The sequence below is a fragment of the Ictalurus furcatus genome, chromosome 10, assembly GCF_023375685.1.
Source record: "Ictalurus furcatus strain D&B chromosome 10, Billie_1.0, whole genome shotgun sequence".
NCBI classification, from domain to species: Eukaryota; Metazoa; Chordata; class Actinopteri; order Siluriformes; family Ictaluridae; genus Ictalurus; species Ictalurus furcatus.
In genome coordinates, this window is record NC_071264.1 from 652,373 (window position 1) to 671,348 (window position 18,976).

At 39.9% G+C, this 18,976-nt stretch overlaps 2 protein-coding genes and 1 long non-coding RNA gene across 5 annotated transcripts in view; 2 read left to right on the forward strand and 1 right to left on the reverse strand.

Annotated features, from left to right (window-relative positions):
* LOC128614058 (uncharacterized) overlaps nucleotides 1-18,976 on the forward strand; it is a 367,857-nt gene that overhangs the window by 309,417 nt on the left and 39,464 nt on the right. The window lies entirely within an intron of this gene.
* On the forward strand, nucleotides 3,940-8,107 carry LOC128614093 (uncharacterized). The gene is made up of 3 exons (XR_008386993.1): nucleotides 3,940-4,079; nucleotides 6,472-6,674; nucleotides 7,524-8,107. It is a non-coding gene; the product is annotated as an uncharacterized LOC128614093 (long non-coding RNA).
* Nucleotides 10,654-18,290, reverse strand: LOC128614062 (piwi-like protein 1). Its single transcript, XM_053635349.1, has 9 exons — nucleotides 18,253-18,290; nucleotides 18,045-18,176; nucleotides 16,951-17,067; nucleotides 16,398-16,512; nucleotides 16,110-16,291; nucleotides 15,609-15,669; nucleotides 12,096-12,296; nucleotides 11,802-11,904; nucleotides 10,654-10,883 (listed from the first exon to the last, which is right to left on the reverse strand). The coding sequence occupies exons 3-9, from the start codon at nucleotides 17,031-17,033 to the stop codon at nucleotides 10,720-10,722; spliced, it is 909 nt and encodes a 302-aa protein (XP_053491324.1). The 5' UTR covers nucleotides 17,034-17,067; nucleotides 18,045-18,176; nucleotides 18,253-18,290; the 3' UTR covers nucleotides 10,654-10,719.

Below are 18,976 nucleotides of genomic sequence, written 5' to 3' on the forward strand. Positions count from 1 at the left end.
CTGAATGACTTTTATGCTTCACTTAATGAAGAGACGTTTCCAAACCTCCGGAGGACGGCAAAGAAGATGCTGACATGGTTTGGCTCGACCTACGTATGTGAGCAGACATTCAGCGTCATGAACATCGACAAAGCCCCTCACAGATCCAGGTAACTGACCAACACCTCGGATCTATCCTGAGAATTGCCACAACAAAACTAACTCCAGAGTTTGATGCACTGGCAAAAAAGGGAGATCAACAACACTGTTCCCACTGAAACTGGACGCGAGTTTCTCTACTGTGTTATCAAATTAATGCATTTGGAAAACAATTGGTACAATGAGCCTTGCATATTCATGCTTTGGTACCTGTTAAAGGCCAAATCCTTTCATGTAATGGCTTTTACATGTCATTTATATTAGTGCACAGAAACACTCCATCCGTCTGTTCCTGGCCCGGCCCCTCTGTCAAATTTTAGAACCCATTGTGGCCTGTGAGTGTCGTGAATAAAATCAGCCTTTTAGCCTAGGTCAAAAACTTCAGAGACAGAGAGTTTAGTAGATGTCAAAAAGTAAATAAACTTTATTGAAAATCAATAAAGTGTGACAGTCTGCAGAGTGTCTGAATTATGCATACACAAACATGTCTTTATATACCTATCTCCAAAGCATAGTCTCTGTAGGTGGGGTTTTGCTTTTCCACGTTGAAAATAGACCAATCTTCTTTTGCCACAATTAAATATTCATGTCTATGTGTTATGTTAAATTTGTGGAACATGCGCAGTTAGTTGTTTTTCTTGAAAAGGTTTCATGAGGACAAGGTTTCTTTTTACAAAAAAGGTTTCACACAGGCTTGTGTGTCTTGACCTTGACTCCCTTCTTAGGCCTCAATGAGCATCTGTCTGTCTCTATCGGTTGTCCCCGCTGATATCTGCCTCCTTTCCCGAGGCCCTCTCCTAACTCCCTAATTTGTATCTGCCTCAAAGTTATTTACTTACACATGCGAATATCTACTGCCAATTTTTATTGCTGTGGAGACAGGAGACAGCTAATACAGAAGAACAATTGTTGTACACTGAAACACAGAGTTCATTCAACTCAAATCCACTCAGAATATAACATGATCAAACATTGTTCTATGGATTTAGATTATGCTTCTAACTGTTGATTATACATATAGATGATGTTTTTTAACCAATATTGATTATACGATAATGCGCAAGTAATAATTCTAAATGTTGGTTACTTATTGAATTCACTTCATTAACATATCCAAATGTCAGTTACACATATTGTTTGCACTTCAGATATTTTCCATATATTCTCCCCCTCTGGGGCTTACTAAGCCCCATCTAGCTAGAGAGAGTAATCTCACAATCCAGTCCCTTCATTTACACTAACTAGTGATCAATGTATGACCACGTCAGCCTTCTACCAATGACCAAATCCTGAAACCACTCTCTCTGGAGACCAGAAACAAACATCTCCTCTCCCATTGGCTAGAAAGGAGTAAAAGATTCTGTCTCTTTCCCTACCCACAAAAATCAAGACATTGTTTGTAAGCGTGAGTATGCGTTTTGGTTCAGCACTTGCCTGTGGTTGTCATCGTGATGTAGAGTACACAGTTGATTAAGCACATATAGCTGGAATCTGTTCCCTCCTGTTGCAGCCGATCAGAGTTCCAATCTGGCTCACTGATTGTCTCATTCAGTTTTAGTTCAGTACTGTTTTGGAGACTAGTCAAGGGCTGAAAAGTCAATTATGGAAAAGTTGTCCTGTAAGGAACATCTGCTTGGGCCTCTTTCTCCTTCAGCAGGTGTATCAGGCTCGTCAGAACCGCTCTCAGCAGCAGGAGCCCTTCTTTCCTCCTGCTCTGTTGGTACGACCCCTGACAGACCTTCTTCTTTGCCATCGCCTGAGACTGCCATTCTCCCTTATCTTCATTTAGACCCTCTCTCATGTCTTGTCTTGTTCTTTCCTCTGCAATGTCAACCACTGGATCATCCCCTTCGCTCAGCTGATCCTCCTTTCTCCTAGGTCTTAATCTAGGTGCTCACTTTGTATGGCCCTTCCCTTCTGGGCTGGAACACCCCTAGGTACACCTGTTCTCCAGGAGTCACGGGACAAGGAACTTCTGTCTCCTCTCTCGGTCCCCAGCTCTGGTCCTGTGAATAGATAGCTTCATACATGGCAGTTAGTTATCGCATATATGCTCTTAGTTCCATCTGTAATTACTTCAGCGGCAGTTCTTCATAAGGACCTCTCAGGTATGACACAGACATGGGTCGACCCGTAGGCATTTCATGCGGTGTTAGATGCATATTTCTGTTAGTCTGCATGCGATAGGTCATTAGTGCAAGACGTAGAGCATCTACCGAAACGAGTTTAGTGTTAGCACAAATTGCGTAAAGCTTAGCCTTAAAGGTACCACTTACCTTTTCCACTATTCCCTGTGACTGAGGGTGATAAACACATCAAAATTTTAATTTAATCACAGTTACTGTAACACTGTTTTTTAAACGAACGCTGAGCCATTGTCAGAGCTAATCTGAGATGGTATGCCGTCTCTAGGAATTACCTCTCTGGTTAAAAATTGAATCATTGTTCCAGCAGTTTAGTCTGCTGATGGCATTGCCTCCCTCCATCTGCTAAACCTGTCTATCACCAAGTGCTTAAACGGCCCTTCTGGCATTGATATGAGCCCTATCGATACTGATTTTCCCTTTCTGACATTGTTTTGAGCATAAATTTCACACTCAGATTATTATTCACCATTGCCTGCAAGTTTAAAAAAATAATAATAATTATCCATAATTGCCTGTAAGTCCAGAGACCAGTCCTCTTGCTGTTTTATCTTTTCCCATAACTTCCCCCTCGCGCACTGGTTAAAACCATGTGCATCTGAAATTCATACAGTGAGAAGTGCAGTAGGTACAATCAGAATTCGATTAAACTATTTGCTCGGTATGTTAAAGTGGCGTTCCAGCACTTTTACTAAAACCTCACTGCATTCAAACAGCTCCAAACAGATGACACAATCCATGGGCATAATCAGAGTCAGTATATATATTAGCAATTCTACCCGTAACCAGTTCGCACTCTGTAGTGATAGCTTTTAATTTGGCCAATTGGGCAGAACAGGGTGCTCACAAAATCTTCCAGATGGAACGTCTAAAAAGTTCAAACTTTGGCTCGAGGAAATATGAATTTCGGCTAGGCAATCGTGAGTGTTCTCAGTGACTGGCTCCACAGAATTAATTAGGCAATACAACACTACAGTTGGTGTATTAGACACACTGATAGGTTTAATATTAAAATTTTGGGTGACACATAGAATAACTTCATATCCTGTTCTTTGATGAGCTGTCGTGTTGCATGTGGATCTAATTCAAAATAGAAGTGACCTGGTGTGATGAGTGTAAGATCAATGTGTGAGAGCAATTTTCCCAGTGATCTGCACTAAGAGAGCAGCTCGAGCCATGGCACGCAAACGTGCTGGCAATCCTTGTGCCACCAAATCCAATGTTTTCGATAAATAAACTAAAGACCTGCGAGCGCCCCCATACTCCTGAGCCGGGACCCCCGCAGCGACTCCCCCTCTCTCAGATGGTTAATACAGGATAGAATAAAGCAGGACAGAATAATGAGAGTGCTCTGAAGTCCTTGTACTAAACCACTACTATATATATGAAACTCAGAGCATGACATCATTCTGTATACCGATAAGAAGCAGTTTGAGGCAGTTCAAACAGGCTTTGTTTTAGGATCTTAGATGATGTTTAGACGAACCTTGAACAGAAGAACATGTTTGTGTCTCTGTAAGCAGATAAACATTCTGATCTCAGTGACATCACATGGCCTTCTGAGTCGTTATCCTCACATGAGAATGAAACAGAACAAAAACAAAACTATTTCAAAGTAAAAATGAGTAATTTCCCTCACAGTGTAATGAAGAGAATCTGCTGTTTGTTAATAACTGGAATCTGTTCTGGGAGCGTCCTAGGTTGTTTCGTCCTGATGGCCTGCACCCCAGCAGCCTCGGAGCGGAACTGCTGTCTGACAACATCTCCAAGACGCTACAGACCAAGTGACTGTCTACCGTAAGCACATCTTCTACAATAACAACATTCATCATAAGCAATGTTCAATTAATAGTCCAACACCTGTAGTACATACTATAGAGACTGTGTCTGTTCCCCGAGCTATACAAATACATAGACAATTTCAGAATGTTTGTTTTAGTAACCTAATTAACCTAAAATTAGATCATACTGAATCCACATCCAGCACCTTTAATCTGAAGCTAGGACTATTAAACATTAGATCTCTTGCGTCTAAGGCTCTTATTGTTAACGACATCATTACTGATCAGGAATGTAATTTAATGTGTTTAACGGAAACTTGGATTAAACCAAACGAGTACATAGCATTAAATGAAGCCAGTCCTCCTGGATACAGTTATGTACATCAGCCTCGTTCAACTGGTAGAGGAGGAGGTGTTGGTCTCATCCATAGTCAAAATCTAGGCGTCACACCAAAACCTAGTCATAAATTTAATTCTTTTGAAATTCTTTATACCAGTATAAGTTATGTAGCCACAAAAAATGTCAATTCCTCTAATTATTATTTACAGACCCCCAGGGCCATATACTGAATTTCTTAGTGAATTTGCAGACTTTATCTCAAACCTGGTTGTGTCTGTAGATAAAGCATTAATCGTCTGTGATTTTAATATTCATTTTGATAACCCAGAAGACCCTCTGAGAACAGCGGTTGTGTCCATCTTAGATTCAGTAGAGGTCAATCAGAACGTAATCGGGCCTACTCATAATGGTGGTCACACTCTTGACCTCATACGTACAGATTAAATATAGAAAATATTGTAACACTTCCACAGTCTGAAGTTGTCTCCGATCATTCTTATCTCGTTCATAATACGTATGGATCATATTTCCACCTCGCCACCGCATAAAATGTACTTTCACACCAGCTACTGCACCGAGCTTCATCAATAACCTCGCAGACATCAGTTAGATTTGGATCACCGTCTGATCCGACAGAACTCGATCAGGCGACCAAATCAACGCTCCGCTACATGCTAGATCAGAGGTGCCCAAACTAGGGCCTGCGGGCCAAACTTGGCCCTTCACAGCAAAAAGTTTGGGCACCTCTGCGCTAGATAGATTAGAAAATGTTGTTGGCATTAAGGGAACGGTCCTCTCCTGGCTCAGGTCTCATCAGACCGATCGTTATCAGTGTTGGATAAGATTTTTGATAGAAATAAAACACAAGGGCAATAAAATATGGAGAATGAGAATTTATTGAGAATAAGGGAAAGAACAGAGTCACGCTCTCTTCCTTACAGACAATGTCTCTTAAAAGTTAACTACAGCAAGGCGTAGGGCCTGACCAAAAAGAGGAAGTGCAGCACACAGCACACACACCCAAGAGCATGAACTCACTCACACACACACCCAGAGTAATCAGAATAACAACGTAATGGCTAATGATTATTTTACTAAATCATACAGTACATATGCTCATAACAATGCAGAAAAAGCACACAGGTGATAAATGTCCTCACTCAAATACATTTATAATCTGAGTAATAACCACGAAGTATAAAGAACTGCAATGGGTATTAACTGCATTACCTTGAACAAACATCTTAAAATACCACACAATTCTTAGTATAATGTGTTGCAAATAGAGCTGCAACAACTAATCCATAATAGTTGATAATAATCGATAATGAAAATCGTTGACCGAGCAACCCTCCTTCCAGAACAGTCATCGACGCCGAAGTCACGTGACCCGAGTGGTGTGTTCAGGCATAGTTCATCGTTCTTTTTCTCTTTCTCTGGCGGTCTTTCTGATCGCAGCTTCAGGTTGCGTTCGGTGTGTTTTAAACGCTGACGGCTTGATTTGTCAGGTACGACTTCATCGTGAGTCACAAAGTGCGCTTCAGCAGCGTGGCCCCCACTCACTACACACACACACCTGTGTTTATACAAGCCCGCTTTCTACACAACCCCGGATCATGCTGATTGATGATGCTAAGTGTACGATATCTGGAGGAAAATACTAAAATAGTTTTATTCGATTTAAATGTATTAATTATTGACATCATTGCCTACTGGATTTCCTTTTTTATTTTAGTAATAAATATATTTTAGTAATAAATCATAGCAAACTGTGATTAAATTCATAATGAACTAATTAATGCACAAAAGAAAAAAAAAACATGTTTCAAATTGCACTCGATTGTTCAATCTGGCAACAATGAGAAGCTTTTATTAGTATTTACATAAACTTCTGGGGGGAAATACTAGAAAATACATGTATTCGATTTAAATTGGTTAATCGTTAATTGCATTGTGGATTCCTTTTTTTGCACCTTTAACCAACAGTTGAATAATTTAATAATAATAAAAGTGCAACAGATCTGAAATGAATATAAAATATTATTTGTTTGTTTACTTGTTTGTTCAGTCAATGGTGCAACAAGGTATGTGGACTAGATGACCTATCTGGCCTTTGATTAGGCCTACTGCATCTTCTGATGGAGATGTAAAACGAAGTGCGTGAGTTTAAAAGACCTGTGTTCCTGTAGGTGTTGAGAGGATAGAGTGGAGGATACGTTTGGCTCGGATCAGGAGGATCCTTAGGCTCTTGCCGGAGTTTCTGCGCATGTGGTAAGTGCAGGAGTCAACACCTGTTTCAGTGTTTATTTACAGTCACAGCGTTTAACCTCACGCTTCCTACCTCGCCAGGCAGATCATGTCCGAGGTCAAGGCACTCAGATCACAGATGCGTTAAAGTAACGTCTGAACTTATTCACTCTTATTCTCTGTCTCTCTCTCTCTACACGTTCATTACGCACCGGTTTCACTGACTGTGTTTAGCCTGCAGCCTAGGAGCAGGACAGGGTGATGGCGGAATGGCTAACCCTGGCATAGGGCACGGCCAACAGGCTGCAGCTCCAGACCCGGAGGTAAGGATGCACAGTTCATCTAATTAAAACTTGTCTATTTTTTTAAACTACATTGAACCACTCTGCTAACGATTCATCAGTGACTCGATCACTTGAGTTTTATTCCAACACATTCCTGTTTTATTTTACTGTGTTTATATTGGTTTGCAGACAGTGTGTGTTCTGTCCATGGATAACGGTTTAGATGTAAAACAACGTGCGTGAGTTTAAAAGACCTGTGTGTTCCTGTAGGTGTTGGCGAGACGTAACCATCTGATCAATAGGATCAATATGTTATTCCAGCAGCTGTGTTCCTGTAGGTGTTGGCAGCTCAGGAGCAGAGACGAGCGACTCTGATCGCAATCATCCGTGATCTAAGGCGGCAACTTCAGCGCATAGGGTAAGCGCACACTCGTAGTCAACACCTGTTTCAGTGTTTATTTACAGTCACAGCGTTTAACCTCACAGTTCCTACCTCGCAGGCAGATCACGTCTGAGGTCAAGGCACTCAGATCACAGATGTGTTCAAGTAACATCTGAACTTATTCACTGTCATTCTCTCTCTCTACAGGTTCATTACGCACCGGTTTCACTGATTGCATTTAACGTGCAGCCGAGAAGCTGACGGAAGGTGAGCTGCATGGTGGCAGGCTGATCACCGATCAGAAGGTACTACACTGAAATACTCCACCCCGGTCAGAGTAACTCTTCTGCACTGTAGCTTTGTAGATAGAAGTTGTTTTAGTTCGAGATGGCGTCGTCACCCTCAGGTTCGAGTTTAAAGCAGAAGAAGCGTTACAGGAACTTGTCATTAATCTCTCACTGTGACCCGAAAGCTGCTTGTTGGATGTTTAATGTAAGATTAGAAAGTTCAGCTGGTTTATCTCCTCTCAGGTGTGTGTAAAAGAGAACCTGGCTGTATCCTTGCAGCGTGTGATTTCTATTTCATCTGTGTTTTCAGAAGGAGGTGGAAGATTGAGGAGCCGATTTTTATTTTGTTTTTTGTTAAATAAAAGGTTTCTTTAAACAACCAACACCTGCCTGACTGTACGAGTTATTTACACGAACCAGTCGCAGGAACGTCTTGCTATTAGGGATGTGAAAGTGATAATATCTTTTTGTACACAGCGTAATAGAACTGAGGCATCAGGAATCCCAAATATAGTAATGAGTGGGCAAGGTTTTAAATCTACTCTGAGAATAGTGGACATGATGGTAAAGAAACCAGTCCAAAAACCATAGAGATCAGGGCAGAAGAAAAACATATGGCCAAGATGACAGGGACAGCCATGGCATTTATCACACTTGTCCTCTACGTCCGGATACATCACAAAGTCTCGACTTGGACAGATGGACTCTGTGTAAAACTTTGAACTGGATGAGTCCAAGATGAGCACAGGAAGTGGTAGACTGTATCCTACCTATAGCACGTTCCCAACACTCCTCACTTATCTGTACTCCTAACACCATTTCCCACACATTCTTAATTTTGGTACTCGCCTCACTACCTAACACCAGAATAAAATCATAAATCCTAGAAATCATTCCTCTCTGATGTGGATTGAACCCACTCAATCCTGTCAAATGCTTTTTCAGCATCTAAAGAAATCCCAATCTCAGCCGAATGCTTTGAATAATTTAAAGACAATTGAAATTGTCTAATTGAAAAACAACTGATGTCCCTTTATAAAACCGGTTTGCTCTTCAGATATAAGGGATAACGTTCTCTAAACGAGATGCCATTACTTTCGCCAACACCTTTACGTCTGCATTAAGCAGAGACAGCGGTCTATAAGAACCGCAGGAGGACGGATCCTTACCCTCCTTAAGAAGGAGAGCTATAGTGGCTTGTGTCAGAGTTGGAGGCAAAGACCCACATTCCAAGGATTCGTTGAACACAGATAAAAGCCATGGAGCTAATTTTCCAATAGATGCTTTAAACAATTCAATCGGAACCCGTCCGGGCCAGGAGCTTTGTTACACTGCGTAGTTTTAACTGAAATTAAAATTTCTTCAAGAGAGAGTGGGGAGTCCAGTTGCATGGCAGTATTCTTATCAATAACAGGGGTACAAAGGTTTTGAAGAAATGCATTCACTTTAGTATCGTCTGCAGGAAATTCAGATTTATAAGGTGAAGAGTAAAACCATTTAAAAGTAGCATTAATTTCCATGGGATCTGTAGTGACAATATTATGAGTGTGCGCGTGCTGCGACGGGAAATACCGGTTTAAAGCGTGTTCGTGTTAAAGTCTTGCTGAAGGTGTTAAATGTCACAGAGCCACAGGTTTAAAAAATTAATAATAATAATTTCTGTTCCTTTGGTGAAAACTTTCAGAGCGTTTTAAATCTACACCAGCCTTTTGTAAATGTACAGAAAGTATATAATCCGTATATGTAAAATATTTCAATAAATAAAAAGCAGTGCTCGTGTTATTACAGGAGGTGACATTTTGTAGGAAAACGTGAATAGTGAACGCGCCTCGGGGACGTGCACTGTAGGGTTGACAAAAGGCCAAAAACGCTTTAACAACAAGTTTCAGCTCCAGTTAAAGGAAAGTGCTTGACTCAAGTAGTTTTTTCCCCTACAACAATTCCTAGATAACCGGTTTAGAGTACAAGTAAAATATACTAACTTGTTGATTTTATCACATCACATTCCACAACACTGATTAAACCTGAGGTTCTGATTCTCACAGGGGCCTCTGTTACTGACTGTTTAATACTGTCTCAGTTCTGAGATTCATTTAATGTTCAGTCGAAGTGAATAAGTTTCATATTTAGTGTAAAATATTAGTGTAATCCACCTGTTTCTAAATTACATTATATAGCACATCTATCATGTGCACACTGAAAATTCAAGTCCCAGATGTTTCTAAAACTACACAACCGTGTGTATATGTGTATATTTTATACAAGTGTATATATGTATACAGGAAATCACAAACACACAACTCTACTGCATCCTCCAGGAAACACGTGAAGGAAACCTCACCTTTCCCGGCTTCTCATACACTCATTCATCTGCTTTAAATATACTTTTTTTCTACACATCCTCAATTCACAGCACCTGTTAATTCTTTATTTCCTTTTTTCTACATCACTCACTCTCTCTCTTACTCTCTCTCTCTACTAAACTAATTATACACAACCTCAGCTCACCCTTAAGATATAACCGTTAAGTAAAATTTTCCTTCAGTCATCAGAACAATACATTAACTCTGACGTGTTTGACTGATAGCATTTCACTTCCGTTCTTGCGGTTTTGTAAACATCGAGTATACGGACGCTCCGATCGCAGGCTTGATCTCGTATAGCTCGTATCTTTAACCCTGCAATTACACGGTTTTAAGCTAAATTAAGCTATTTAGATCGTCAACACTGTACGAAACATTCCCAATAAAATCTTGGACAAATTCTGTAACAAATTCATGCGCGTTCTCCGTTTTTGATCACACGATGCGGATTCTCTAATGATAGACGTGCGATTAAAGAAAATGACAATCAGCATGATCTGGGGTTGTGTAGAAAGCGGGCTTGTATGAACGTGTGTGTGTGGCTTTTACCTGCCAGTTGTAATACATGTGGCAGAGTTTGTAGGCGAGTCTCTGCATGTGGTCTGGTTTGAGGCCACTGCTGTCGTACACCACGTTGTAGTGAGTGGGGGCCACACTGCCGAAGCGCACTTTGTGACTCACGAGGAAGAAGTTGTACCTGACGAATCAAGCCATCAGTGTTTAAAACACACCGAACGCAACCTGAAGCTGCGATCAGAAAGACGCGTAATCTTCACCCATGGCCTTGGTGGACTGCGTGAACTGAGGCACTTCATAGTCGACTACGCTCAGCAGCACGCCGTCGCCCACGCCGTCTCGGTACACCACGATGCGTGACGGCAAACATTTGTTGTATTTGAAGTAGGCCTTCAGCGCAGCTGAGGAAAAGAAATCAAAACAAAAAGCCATGTCTTAATGCACTTCTTAACTGAAGCGACAATTCTAAAATTGCTCGCTTTTTCTCCCACGTTCCGTCAGACTGCAGTGTGAGTATTTCATCCTGAGTGTAAAGTCGGAATCAAAGAGACTGCAGTGTAACGAGGTCATTTATGAGCATGATGTTCCTCCCAGAGTGCATTTCATACCCTGCACACTTTGAAAACCACCTGAGAGAAGGACGGTGCTCTCATGGTTACAGAGCAGTGGCACATAGCATACAGAGCATGGCCCAGACCCTTTATGAGGAAGATGAAGGTGGGGTAGCAGCGAGGAAAACAACGTTCAGAGGATTCAAGACTAAAAAATTGTGATTCTGTCCTTCAACCGGAAGGAAATGGAAATACAGAGAACAGTGTGTGCGATTAAGAGAACCAGCTCAGGCCTGAGTAAAGAATCCTGAGATGCAGGAAGTAGTGTTAAAAGTCTCTGAAATTTCCCACCACTGAGCTGAAAAACTCTTGTTGGATTCATAATCTTTACTGATCGTTTGTAGTGGTAACAATATGCAGATATACGAGGGATTAAAAAATATCAACAAATAAAGAAATCATGAGCATGCTGCTATATGCAGAAAGATTATCAATCAACGACAGGATGGTGTAATGTGACGCACCACGAAGCTAAACAGGTCTTCCTGATGCTTTTTATTCCTTATACCTCAGCAATTTGACAATTAAACATTTTAATCATTAAAAGAACGATATTGTACTTTTTCTCTCTCTTAAAGTTACGATAAACCACAAAGGGTAATGCTCTTCTGAAGACTGGTGGAAAAGTTCAAATCTAAAATCTAGTTCATTAAACACAACCCTTCTTAAAGCTGTTTACAGAGTCCACACAAGTCATGCTTTAAGTACCTGGACATGCCCGGGTTGAGGCTGGCCACCAGTGCACCGATGGATCTCTTTCCTGCGGCACTGTCGTGGTAGCAGTCGATACAAACATCATCAGGTGCTTCAACTGAAAGAGCAGGAGAAGTCACTAAAACAATGTTTTAATAGAATAACATCAGGGTTAGGAGGTGCCACTGTTGATCAGTTACAAGATCAGATATGCTTTTAAGTGATGATTTTGGTTTTAGTTGAAATCCCAATGCCGGATATATTTCAGTTACTTGAAAAACTCCCAGTGCTTGAAGAACAGAACCGTACCGGGATCTCGACGCTACACGGCTCTCCTTCCATCTTGCAGTTCATCTGCAAGGAGATCTTTGTGGCTATGGTCATGAGGGTCTGAGGTCTGCTGAGGGTGTGAGCCACCACACACTGGCTTCTAGTGGGACAGTCCACACACAGGTACTTCTTCACGCAATCGTATTTATCCTTACGGTTGGTTGACAGGATCACAACCACCTTACACACATGATTTAAAGTGAGTGCTTCAGAACAAAAAGTAATGGTAATCTGTAGACTGAGGCTGTTAATCTGAAATATTCCTATGCCGTATGCTTAGACCCATAAAAGGATATACTGTGACAAAAATCACATAGAAGCAGTTGCACTGCACTGCGTGTGTCACATCACAAAAGGTGAAACGACTTTAACAAAGAAAATCAAACAGCAATATCCTTAAACGTTCAATTAAAAAAATAAATAAATAAATAAATACAGTTTCATTTGACTTATTTACTAGAAGTGTCATGATACTAGCTTTTATTTTCCTTAATGGAAAGCTTGAGTATCAGCCGATACCCATCCGATATTGTTTTCTTTAAGATCTACAATGCTCATTATTTTACCTGAAGCACTCGGTTTACCATTAAACTTTCATACAGAAACCCATACATAAAGTATGAATATAATGAATTCAATCCTAGTGAAAGAACAGTCACGTCTCTTTTACATGCATCAGTTATATGATTTGATTTCTGTTATCTCTGATGGCTGATCCACCGTTTTTTTTGCTGCTATCAGGTCCTGGATCAGTGCCACCTAGGGATGCACGATTATGGCCAAAATGATAATCCCGATTATTTTGATTAATACTGAGATCTCGATTATCACGATTATTCACTGATTTTAGTGATAACATTTTTTATTGCACTTTCACATTTATTAAGTTCTCTCATGCCACAATACAACACACAAGTAGGCATGAGAAAACTTGAGCTGGTCAATTATGACAGACTTTAGGAACATAGTGTGAGCCATGACATTAATTTACCTTCTGATAAACTAAATCTAATATTTTCAGTTCATTTTACAGACTGTATGCAAAAAACAACCGTTAACCTGTTTACCTCGTAAACAAATACAATAAACCTCAATGTTCAGTGTTTGAAGTCTGCTCCTCTTAAATATATTTAAAGCTACACTATTAGACATTTCCACTGTCATGGTTCTGGGCTGGAGTCAGTTCTCGAACCGCTCTGTGTGTATTGTGTAGATATCTGAATAATCTCATATAGGATGTGATTGGGTGAGTTCATTTACCCGTCAGATGCAAAGCGCTTTAGTTTAATGGTGTTCATTAGGGATGCTCCGATCAGGATATTTACAGATGATACTGATCCAGATACCAATCTTTTTTTATTTAAACTTTAATCAGGAATTCTATCATAAACAGTTAAATGTAAGCTCTCTGCTCATGGTCACTGTTAACTGAATTAAAATAATAGCAATGATACTGTTGGTTGATTGATAAATAAACAAACATAAAATATTTATTTTTAGATATCTTAAAAACAATAAAGAGTCCTAATTAAAAGTAGACTAACACAAAAGTGATCCTTATTAGGAAAAAGGCTAATAGCTTTCAATGAAATAGTGAACTAAGCTTAATGTCAAATTGATATTAAATGCAACCCATAGTAATTAAACATTATTTCATTTCTCATTTCATTTATATTTAATTAAGTTATTATAATAATATATATCCATCCATCCATCCAACCTGGAGCTTATCCCAGGGAACATCGGGTGCAAGGAGGGGTACACCCTGGACAGTCCATCGCAGGGCACAATCACATACACACTCACACACCCATTCATACACTACGGACACTTTAGACACGCCAATCAGCCTACCATGCATGTCTTTGGACTGGGGGAGGAAACCGGAGTACCCGGAGGAAACCCCCGCAGCACGGGGAGAACATGAAAACTCCACACACACAGGGCCACGGGAATCGAGCCCGACCCTGGCGGTGTGAGGCAAACGTGCTAAACACTAAGCCACCGTGTGCCCTCTATATATATATATATATATATATTTATTTTTGTATGTATGTGTATATATATATAAAATGATTTATTTATAACTAAGCACATTTTCTGTCTTAACATTTTAGTAGTTTTATTTTTGTTTATCAGTTTTAGATCAGTTCCCCAGTACAGTGTCCATGTCTGCTGATAATGTTTTGGGGGATTAAATCAAAACATGGAAACTGGAGTTGACTTTTCTAGTGATATCTGGCAACCGTGAGTTTAAATGAAGTGAATTAGAGTTGGTGAAGGAGAGCGGCAGTGTACTGTATGTTTACAGACGGAACAGTTCTACTCTTGATTATGATTGGTGAGGAATTTTTTAATAAAGAAGTTTGAATTAAACCCACCTTATAGCGTGTTAATGTCATGATTTCTCCTCACGCAAAGCGCTGGAGCTCGAAGCGAACCTGGCAGCTCGAGGGCTAAAATGCTAACCCTGTTTCCGGGTTTTGGTACTACAAAATGACGTCATCCCTGCGCTGCCCTATGGTGATTTGCTATAAGTGTAGGAAGCGCTTGATTTGACCTGCAGCTGAGTTTTCTATTAGCGGAGGACGAACTTTTAACGTTAATATCGCAGTCGATCATGTTCATTTAATCGTGGGCCGTCAAAATCGTGATCGCGATCGATATTCGATTAATTGTGCAGCACTAGTGCCATCTATATTATTTACCCATAGTAATGTGGGTTTTTTCTTCTACCACCCCTTTATTTTATTTATTTTTAAATCAAAGTCCTTTCAATCATATATTTCATATCACATTCAAGCAGTTATCTAATCAGCCAATCATGTGCCAGCAGCACATTGCATAAAATCATGCAGGTACAGGTCAAGAGCTTCAGTTAATGTGTACATCAGACAACCATGGCATGGTTACTGGTACCAAATGGGCTGGTTTGAGTATTTCAGGAACAAGGCGTTTCCATCCACACACAACTGTTGCTCTCTCAATGTTTTTTGCACCATTCTTAGTAAACTCTACAGACTGTTCTGTGTGAAAAGCCCAGGAGATCAGCAATTTCTGACATACTCAAACCAGCCCATCTGATACAAACAACCATGCCACGGTAAAGGTCACAGAGGTCACAATTTTCACCCATTGTGATGCTTGATGTGAACAGTAACTTTTTATGCATTGATGTGAACGTTAACTCAAGTTCTTTTTATGCATCGTGCCGCTGCCCCATGATTGAATAACTACATGAATGTGAGGGTGTTTCTAATAAAATGGACAGCGAGTGCATTACTTATTCATTCAAATAATGAATATAACGGTCGTTACATTACTAGTCACATGTACGGTTTTTCTAAGCAATACAATACATTTTCTATACCTTAACCCCTAAAAAGTACGGATGCTAACCTGAACATTTTCAGCATAGTAAAATACTTTAATATTTGAATCCTAAACAAACTACATGGTCACATTTGATTCTACCCAGTGTGTGAGACCCACCATCTGAACCTGTTGCACCACTCTCTGCTGCAGAGCCTCCTGTCGATCATCGTACTCCGTCCTGCACACAGAAAAAAAATGAAGTGGGGGAGAATAAAAAGTGTTAACGCTGCAATTAAGACATGATCCTTGCTCAACATGGCTCTGGTTCAAATAAAACACTACGCACAGTAACCACTGCCTTCCGCTATGAATGAAAGAAAAGCTGTCGAGAAGCTCTTCATTTTAGAGCGTGCAGTTCGGAAAACACGTTTATTTGCCGAGACCATTGAAATGTTTGTGCCTAACTGATGGACTGCAGCTGAATACGGTCAATATTAGAGCAAAGTTCTGCACTACCTAATTGACGAGGACCGCTTTAATAATTTGAAATTAACAGTGCTACACACTAGCGTCCCTTTCATGAAGCTCACGGGGAGTGAATTTTAAAAAGAGCCCAGGACGCAGTAATGGCACAGGCTACAATTTCTTTCTAAACACTTGTCAAGTGTGTTGGCTCACATTCCCGGCCTCTGAAGGTGGATGCCCACGGGCACTTTGTTGAGGGTCTGCAGCAGTGAGTGAGCGACGTCAGCGTTACGGCGCGTATGGGACAGCAGCCAGATCTCCAGAGGCATGCTGGTCATCAGAGGAAGACCTCGCATCTCTTTAGACCAATCCGCGTCACATGGGTTGTACTCATACTGCACACACACACACACACACACACACACACACAAACTCTACTCAGCAAGAGTGCAACACGTGTCGTGTACAGTTGTGTTCTCTGTGTTCTGTGGTCCCCCTTACTGCTCTCGCTCCCTGTAGGATCCTCTCAGCAGGAAGAACTCTTCCAGTCAGATTCAGCAGCTTGTTCTCAAAGCTTAGACCCCATGTGCTGAGTGTAGTCTGAACACTGGCATTCCTGGAAGAGATTCACTGAAAAATTCAGCAGTGTAAATTGGTATAACGTTAATTTCAAACATTTAATCGTACACCTTCAGATCAAAAGGCTTTTAAGATCATGAAAAACATTTCAGTCGGGTGTCCACAAACTTTTGATCGGTAGTGTATATCTATCATTAAACTTAAGAATGATATAATCAGAAAAACCATCACGCTATATGTTCAGCCTCGTGTTGCCCGGGATAGTCTCTGTAAAGTAAATACACATCCCTTATATGCATGCTACAAATGTTTCTTTTGTAAAATTTGTCTCTGGCTTGCACGTTAAGGATAAATTTCTAAATGTAAAGAATGTATAAGTTTCTGTAAAGCTGCTCTGTGACATCGTACGCTGTTAAACGCGCTATACAGACAAAAGCAGAATTGAATTAATAATGCAGTCGCTTTTATCCAGTACCTGCTCATGTTGTTGATGAATCTGTTGAGGCGGTTCTCCCACTGTTCTGGGGTCAGTCTGGTGTGAGTGGAAAGGTCCTTCATGATGTTAAAGTCGTGCGCATCTTATCAGTCAGACCTGAGCAAGTTACAACAATTAGTGCGATAAGAAGCAGACAATGATTAAGCGCTGTGTTTCTCCCGCTCTGTGAGGGAGACCTGTGAGGTAGCAGAACTCCGGGATGAGTAAGACAGGTCCTGGTGGAGGAGCTGCTGCAGGACCCAACCTCCTAACGTGACTGACCAGCAGAACCTGGTTCCTATCAGTGATCTGCAGATCGTATTCCTAAAAAATATACATTATATCCCACAAAGAAATTAAGACGGGAACAAAGTCAGCAGTGAAATGAGGCTCCTTTAATACTGTTTAAAAAGCATCTCAGGGAAATTCCTCAAGATATCAAGTGAGAAATGCCAAGAATACATTTCTGGAAAAAGGGCGTCTACTTTGAAGATCCTAAAAATTAAAAATTAATTTTTTTCGGGGGGGTGAATAAAGAATGAATGTGTCTAAACGTTTGACGGTAGTGTATGTTTCCATTGCAAGTGCTATAGTATAGGTGTGCTGGGTTATATCTTATATAGGTCTATTAGGTTATACACGTGTCTATATGCAGTGGTTGTAAGTAAATATACAAGAACTGTGGCTAAATATCTAGTATATAGTTATTTATCTCTTTATTTTTCCTTTATTTACGTAGTATTGTTTTTGTATTTTTTGTTTTTTTTTCCCCATTTTATTTGATTTTTTCTGCCAATCGACTGCCCACACTCCAGTCCAGTAGGTGGCCACGTCCACTTATAAAAGTAAATCATGCAGTATTCTCAGACTGGTCAGTTATTGACAGAGTGAATTCATCGTTTTAAATAGAATCAAAAATAACATCGACCTATTTGCTAATCTCATTTCGATTAGCTTGCTCATTAATTACACTGCGCATGCGTGGACTGGACTGCCTCCTCAAAAGCTAGCACCGCTAGCATATTTGTATAATATTAACATTAATATTGAACCAGAGGAGTGAATAAAAAAAGTTATAAAATGTTATGTCTCACTTCTCCTCTTGTTCTTTTTCTCCGTGCGGGTGTGAGATATCTTTGGTCGGTTCCTCAGTGATTCGGTCATTAGTGAACCGAGCTCCGAGAGTGAATCAGTGCGCCGTCACCGCCTGCTTCATACTGATACATCTGAAACACAGGTGTTAACACCGTTAACTACACACATACACACAATACAGCACAAAACAGAACCGAATAAACTCACTTTATTTTGGGTCCAAACCGGCCAGAACTAATACTAACACTAACAACGCTTTCTGCTCCTCACTTCGACTTCTCGTGCTCGCGGTGACGTCACCAACGTAACGGACGTTGACGTAAATTTGAATCTGTGAGGAGAAAATAAAATAAAATAAACCCAAATATTATTTCATAAAAAGCTTCATTATTCTCTTCTTCTTAAACACGATAGAGGATAATATATACAAATACATAAAAAACAGCTTTATCATTATTTTAATCAAATCCACTTTAAAAGTGCTCCTTTCTAATTACATTTTAATTAAAAATATACTTCATCTTACTCTTGTTTAATTTAATTTTTTAAAATTAATATTTAATTTAATTAATCGATGATTGTAGTCGTGTTGATGTTTCACGTTCTTTGTGCTTTATTATCATAAATATACACTTTGTTTAAACTTTTGAGTTTGGACACAAAATGTAAACATTCCTCATGAATCCAGAACATTCATTTGTTTATTATTTAGAAAGTAATAATTAAACAGGTGAATAAAATGAACAGATTAATCACTTGCAATATTTAGGATATGAATTTCTTGTATTAAGTGAGGTTTTTAATTATACACAGATATAAATAGATTTTATTTATTTGTAGTTTTCATATTTGACTCAGTACATTACACTACATTTATTTCATCAACTATTTATCAATTTTTTATTTTTTAAAAAATATTTATCTGAATGAT

Coding starts and splice junctions, on each gene's coding strand:
- LOC128614062 (XM_053635349.1), bottom strand. CDS start 17,033: ATGAAGGACCTTTCCACTCACACCAGACTGACCCCAGAACAGTGGGAG. Junction 16,292..16,397: donor TCCTACAGGGAGCGAGAGCA/GTAAGGGGGACC, acceptor GTGTGTGTGCAG/TATGAGTACAACCCATGTGA. Junction 11,905..12,095: donor CGTGTAGCGTCGAGATCCCG/GTACGGTTCTGT, acceptor CTGCTCTTTCAG/TTGAAGCACCTGATGATGTT.